Genomic DNA, 7,223 nt, shown 5'->3' with positions numbered 1-7,223 from the left:
AAGTCGCGAAATTAAAATTTTCTATGGGACGATGTCCCTTCGCGCCTACATTTTTCAAATTTGCCGCCTTTTTCTACTGTCAAGATCTGGTTGACCAAGTATACATATTTGCCGTGACTTATTTTTAATACGTGTTTTTCAATTAAAAGACACATCAAGATTGTTTGCCTTTTTTATAATTCTCTCATCTCATTTCAAACATAGAGAGAATTATACTATAGCTGGTCAACCAAATCTTGTCAGTAAAAAAAGGCGCGAAATTCAAATTTTCTATGGGACGATATCCCTTCGCGCCTACATTTTTCAAATTTGCCGCCTTTTTCTACTGTCAAGATCTGGTTGACCAAGTATATCTTTGTCTTATACTAGTACCAGCACCCAAAAGAAAAGGATGAGTATAGTTTTGTTTGTTCCTATTTACTGACAAATTGGTTTGACCAACTATACTTCTCTTTGCCTACCTGTTTGTTGAATTTATAATTATTTGACTAGCAACACTAAGCGATCCTTTTGTCAAAATGACGTTTTAAGTACTGCGCATGTTGCAGAAATAAATAAAAGTTTAATTTAAATAACAGTCTAAAAGTGCATAAAGGCATTGTAGAAGTAATATTAATTTACAAATTCAAATACTAAAATGGTGTCCAAGAAGAAGAAGAAGGTTTGTAGCAAACAATCAGTTATAATATCGCACTAACAAATAACCAACAAATTTGTATCCCACACGTGTTTTTAAAATATATCACATTAAAACCTCTATTTTTACAGTATTCGTCCGGAGAGGGAGCTCAATTTATGACAAGAAAAGCTGCTTTAAAGAAACTGCAGCTCTCTCTTAAAGACTTCCGACGAATTTGCATTTTGAAAGGAATATATCCCAGGGAGCCCCGCAACCGTAAGAGGGCTCAACAGGGCGCCGGTGGCATCAAAACACTCTATCACACAAAGGACATCAAATTCTTGTTACATGAGCCTATAATATGGAAGCTGAGAGATTTAAAAGTAAGTATATTGCATCGTTGTATGTTAACTTTGAACTTCATTTTTTATACTTTGCCTAATATTTTATTGTGTTCAAGGTGTATCAACAAAAAATCCGCAAAGCAAGAGCTATGCGCCAATATGGACAGATGAGGAAGTTCTTGCGAGACTACCCAGAAATCAATATAGACCATATTGTAAAAGAGAGATACCCTACTTTTGTGGATGCCCTCCGAGACTTGGACGACTGCCTCACTCTGTGCTTCCTGTTCAGCACATTCCCGTCCCTAAAGAGGGTGCCGAGAGACCAGTCCATGCTGTGTAGGAGGCTGACAGTGGAGTTCATGCATGCAGTCATTGCTGCGAAGGCCTTGCGGAAAGTGTTTGTGTCAGTGAAAGGATATTATTATCAAGCTGAAATTGAGGGGCAGACTATAACTTGGATCGTGCCACATCATTTCTCATTCCAGGTAATTAAAATAAATATTCAGTTAATAGCTTTAATCTCCTGAAACTCGAACTTCAATAATGTGGCACTAAATGTAACACTCGATATCTTATGTAAAGTATGAAATAATTTATGCCCTTGAGAGGTAGTTTGCATCTCAAATAAATCCTTAACTTATTTTTAACACAATTTTCTGTATCTGTAATCCTGTTCAGTGTATTTGTTCCGATCGTCATCATAATTTAAGAGCATGGCAGTTTTACAGTCCTCAGCCAGGTTCTTTAGACATTTGCTTTTGCTGAATTCTAAAAATATAATTTACTTACTAAACAAAACATAAGTTATATTATTTTATTTTGGCATTTATTCATATTATTATGAAGACACTGTAAATTAAAAATTTTGTGAGGATCTGAGTATTATTTCTCTAACACATTTAATTTAATTTTTCAGCCTCAAAGCAAGGATGAAGTAGACTTCAAAATCATGTCTACTTTTGTTGAGTTCTACACAATGATGCTTGGATTTGTGAACTTCAAACTGTACCACTCCTTGAACTTGGTATATCCTCCAAAACTGACTGCAGCATTCTCACCCGGCTCAGAGAAGGATCTCATTGACGAAAGAGCTTATGTAGCTGAAAGAATCGCAGCCATGAATATGTCTCTAGCCAGAGTAGCTGGCTCAAACGAAGCTGAAGAGTTGCCTGAAATTGACATATTCAACACCGAGGATGAAGACCCACAGAAACTGGAAGACGCAAAGCTTGAAGCCGAAAAAGTGAAGAAACTCAAAACCATGTTCAAAGGCTTAAAGTTTTTCATCAACAGGGAAGTCCCTCGAGAACCTTTGGTGTTCCTGATTCGCTGCTTCGGGGGTGAGGTGTCATGGGACCGCAATATGTTTGTTGGGGCGACTTTCGATGAGACAGATGAGTCGATAAACTACCAGATTGTGGACAGACCGAGCATGGACAAGCAGTTCCTTTCCCGCTACTACATACAGCCCCAGTGGGTGTTTGACAGTGTCAACGCAAGGACTCTGCTGCCTATCAACAAGTACTTGATGGGTGCTGTGCTGCCCCCGCATTTGTCTCCGTTTGTGGACAAGACTAAGGATCAAGTGTACATTCCACCTGAGCAGAGAGCACTCAATGATCCTGAATTTAAGCCTCAGAGTAAGTTTTTCAAATTATAAGAATAGGTTTAGTACTAAATAACTATGTAATTTATAATTTAACCACAAACATTTACATTGGAGACTAAGCTAACCTAAGATGTTAATTAGTCTATAAAATGTTATGTAGACTACATAGTATAAAACAAAGTCGTTTCCCGCTGTCTGTCTGTATGTATGCTTAGATCTTTAAAACTACGCAACGGATTTTGATACAGTTTTTTAATAGATAGAGTGATTCAAGAGGAAGGTTTATGTATAATTTGTTAACCCGTGCGAAGCCAGGGCGGGTCTCTAGTATTTTATACAACACATAATAGATTGTAAACAAAAACTTAAGGAGTATATAAGTGAGATTGTAAGTAAGATGGTTTGCCCTCACAGAATTTCACACTTACTTTCTTTTTTTACAGATGAAGCCTCGGATGAAGATATCGAGGAAGCCAGTGATGAAGACAAGGAAGACGTGGACAATTCGGATGAAGAAGGTGATGATGAAGCATTGACCCGACAGTACCAGGAGGAGGTGGCCGAAGAGTCGACTTCTGAGGACGAAGGGGAAGGTGATGAGCTGGATGTTGAGAAGAAGAAGTTGGCAAAGGAAAAGGTAAAATACAATAATGAGCTTTTTTTTTTTTTTTTACAAAATACAAAATTATTTATTTGTCCAACATAGGTAATAGGGTGTTACAGTTCAGTCAGTTTAACCTTTTGGACGCCAATGACTGATATCCGCACCGTAGGTTCAACGCCAACGACCGATTAATCGGTCACAGACCACAGAGCAACATCGACCTACGTGCACATGCATAAAGTTCAATTTCAGTTTTGACACTTCGGTGCCGTGGCGTCAGCGTGACAGCTTTTGTTTGACACGGCGTCGAAAAGGTTAAAACACAACAAAAAATATCTATAAGACCTCATTTTTGCATGGATCGTTAGCTTAGCATATGAGATTTTGGGAATATCAATAAGACCATATCGACGATAAGGTCCCTCCACTCTGATAATGACACATTTTAGTGAACCACTTAAGAGTCGCCAGCAAGTTCTGCCGAATTTCACCTTCCCATACAAACGGAGTTTCGTTCTCATTTTAAAACTACATATTAGATAGTAATTAAATGTCTGTCCAAAAAGCTGGACAAACCTGCATAAACCTGTATTTTATAATAAGTATAAGACCAAGAATATTTTCTTTGCTACACTAAATATCATCAAGCACTAAACCGCCTGTGACATATAATTGATCTCAAAATTAACATTCCAGAAAAAGGCAATGGCGGTTACAGCGGGTTTAACTCACAAAGAACACCCCTATCAAAAAGAAATAGAGGACAAGCAAGCCTTCAGGCTTCGCGAGAAACTCGTCCGCAAGAAACATCGGAACCTCTACAAGAGCATGAAGGCCGGCCAAGAAGCCCGCAAGAAGGAAATCTGGCTGCTCAGGAAAAAGAGGCGTTTACACGATGAAAAGGTCAAGGAAGACAAGAAAAGTGATAAGCGGAAGCAGAAGATACAGGCTTTGGAGGCGGCCATGGCTTAACATGTAGCTAAATGGAATTAAAGTATTGAGAGGTTATTGGCGTTTCTTTCAATGGACCACATTACAGATGTAGTGCATAATTGTTTTCCTTCGTATTTATCATGCTACTTCAATGAACCTCAGTACTTTTTTACATCTGTACATCCCTTTGGCTTTGCTACAAACATAGACTAGGAATCCTCTAGACGGAGTTTAGAGCAATTATTTCACGAAACCGATGCTGCCAAAAATACGGGGGTGCGGGGGGACGAGGTGAGCGAATCCCGTGCCGTGATTGGTCCGTTCAAAGACACGGACCAATCACGGCACGGGATTCTGACACTGACTCGAAGATGGAGTAAAACTACCGTATATAGTGGCAGAGGGGGTAGCGTTACTATGCTCAGTCTAGACGAATGTGCCATTTCACATGATTTTGTTTAATTTATGAATCGCTCGCTAGATGGCGCTGTTCCGTGTAATAAAAAATCTGAATCGACTATTAAGAGTATTAACCCCAGATTTGTACAAAATTAGTTTAGTTTATAAATCACACGATAAATCGTGAATCGGGCTATCTGTCTGATGCGTCACATAGCCGCCAGGGCGGCGTGACAACATGTACAGAGCCATCAGCAGCTACAAGGCTACCACTAATGCTAATAAATTACATAATATTGTTTTAGTACACAGGGATGTTGCGGATGCCGACTTTTTGACATCCGCGGATGCGGATGCGGATTTTTAAAGGCTCGCATCCGCAGATGCGGACGTCAAGATAGATGCATAAAAAACGTCAAATATTTCATTTTAGTAATTTTTATTTCAAAAACCGGCCAAGTGCGAGTCGGACTCGCGTTCCAAGGGTTCCGTACATTAAGTCCCACTCACGCTTGACTGCTCATTTCTAATAGGTTTTCTTGGCTAATGACTAAAATTACCTAGCAGTCTAGTACTTACGCCGATGCTAAGACGTCCCTGTACCGACCTGTTCCACATCCGCATCCGCATTAAACTCCGCATCGATTTTATGCGGATGCGGATGTTGAAAATAATGCAGAAGTTCCGCGGTTGCGGATGCGGATATTCGCAACATCCCTGGTACACACAATAGGATAGTGAATAAAAACCAAGAGCTGAATTTTATAGTATAATTAATATAATTATTACATATTTAAATAATTATAGTACGCTCATGAGTTTATAACGGTACCTAAGACATTAAGACATTATATACAACTATGCGTACACTGATATTCATAACAATAAGAGCCAATGCTCTGTTCAATAGAACAGTCAGACAGCAACAATAAAACAACGTTCCGACACAAAATAACAATAACAAATACTTGAAATTAAATTATCTGTTATTGGGAGTAGAAACTGTATCTTATTACCTACTATACAGGTTTGTTTTTTGAAGAACAAATTGTAAAGCTAAGAACATTTTCAAAACCAGAATATTCAACTATCGGCAAAGATAACTAATCCGTTCAAAGACACGGACCAATCACGGCACGGGATTCTGACACTGACTCGAAGATGGAGTAAAACTACCGTATATAGTGGCAGAGGGGGTAGCGTTACTATGCTCAGTCTAGACGAATGTGCCATTTCACATGATTTTGTTTAATTTATGAATCGCTCGCTAGATGGCGCTGTTCCGTGTAATAAAAAATCTGAATCGACTATTAAGAGTATTAACCCCAGATTTGTACAAAATTAGTTTAGTTTATAAATCACACGATAAATCGTGAATCGGGCTATCTGTCTGATGCGTCACATAGCCGCCAGGGCGGCGTGACAACATGTACAGAGCCATCAGCAGCTACAAGGCTACCACTAATGCTAATAAATTACATAATATTGTTTTAGTACACAGGGATGTTGCGGATGCCGACTTTTTGACATCCGCGGATGCGGATGCGGATTTTTAAAGGCTCGCATCCGCAGATGCGGACGTCAAGATAGATGCATAAAAAACGTCAAATATTTCATTTTAGTAATTTTTATTTCAAAAACCGGCCAAGTGCGAGTCGGACTCGCGTTCCAAGGGTTCCGTACATTAAGTCCCACTCACGCTTGACTGCTCATTTCTAATAGGTTTTCTTGGCTAATGACTAAAATTACCTAGCAGTCTAGTACTTACGCCGATGCTAAGACGTCCCTGTACCGACCTGTTCCACATCCGCATCCGCATTAAACTCCGCATCGATTTTATGCGGATGCGGATGTTGAAAATAATGCAGAAGTTCCGCGGTTGCGGATGCGGATATTCGCAACATCCCTGGTACACACAATAGGATAGTGAATAAAAACCAAGAGCTGAATTTTATAGTATAATTAATATAATTATTACATATTTAAATAATTATAGTACGCTCATGAGTTTATAACGGTACCTAAGACATTAAGACATTATATACAACTATGCGTACACTGATATTCATAACAATAAGAGCCAATGCTCTGTTCAATAGAACAGTCAGACAGCAACAATAAAACAACGTTCCGACACAAAATAACAATAACAAATACTTGAAATTAAATTATCTGTTATTGGGAGTAGAAACTGTATCTTATTACCTACTATACAGGTTTGTTTTTTGAAGAACAAATTGTAAAGCTAAGAACATTTTCAAAACCAGAATATTCAACTATTCACCAAAAATGTACTAGTCAAGGGAATCTAATCGATTATCTGCTAATTGATTTTTTCGAATCCTATTTTAGCTATTTTTTTATGTACAGTCAGCTGAAGATATAGTTGAACCACTTGCGTACCTATATATTCCTGTAGCTGAATGTACATATAACGCAGGTGAAAGACCAATAAAGCTATCACTGACTATTTGTGACGTTATCTATGAAAAGGGACCTTATTGTCGATGGCGCTTACGCCATTATTAACGATGCCCCGATATAAACACAATGCCGCGCGACGCTGTGCGGCGTAAGCGCCATCGACAATAAGGCCCCTTTTCATAGATAATGCCCCATTTGCCTTAGTTAAAACACCAAATAACAACAAAAAAACTGTACAGTTATTCAATAGTGTACAAACTCTGCTCATTTGCTATCTCTTTTTGTCAC

The 7,223-nt window shown here is 38.7% G+C and overlaps 1 protein-coding gene across 1 annotated transcript; it reads left to right on the top strand.

The window, feature by feature from the left end:
• The first annotated feature begins 497 nt into the window (after positions 1–497).
• On the top strand, positions 498–4,187 carry LOC134648728 (pescadillo homolog). The gene is made up of 6 exons (XM_063503235.1): positions 498–661; positions 769–1,002; positions 1,080–1,451; positions 1,883–2,606; positions 3,019–3,212; positions 3,876–4,187. Exons 1-6 carry the CDS (start codon positions 638–640, stop codon positions 4,149–4,151), a joined length of 1,824 nt encoding a protein of 607 aa, XP_063359305.1. The 5' UTR covers positions 498–637; the 3' UTR covers positions 4,152–4,187.
• Positions 4,188–7,223: the final 3,036 nt, after the last annotated feature.

Source organism: Cydia amplana, chromosome 6, assembly GCF_948474715.1.
Source record: "Cydia amplana chromosome 6, ilCydAmpl1.1, whole genome shotgun sequence".
NCBI classification, from domain to species: domain Eukaryota; kingdom Metazoa; phylum Arthropoda; class Insecta; order Lepidoptera; family Tortricidae; genus Cydia; species Cydia amplana.
Note: the sequence above shows the minus strand (reverse complement) of the source record. Positions and strands in the feature narration are given on the sequence as shown.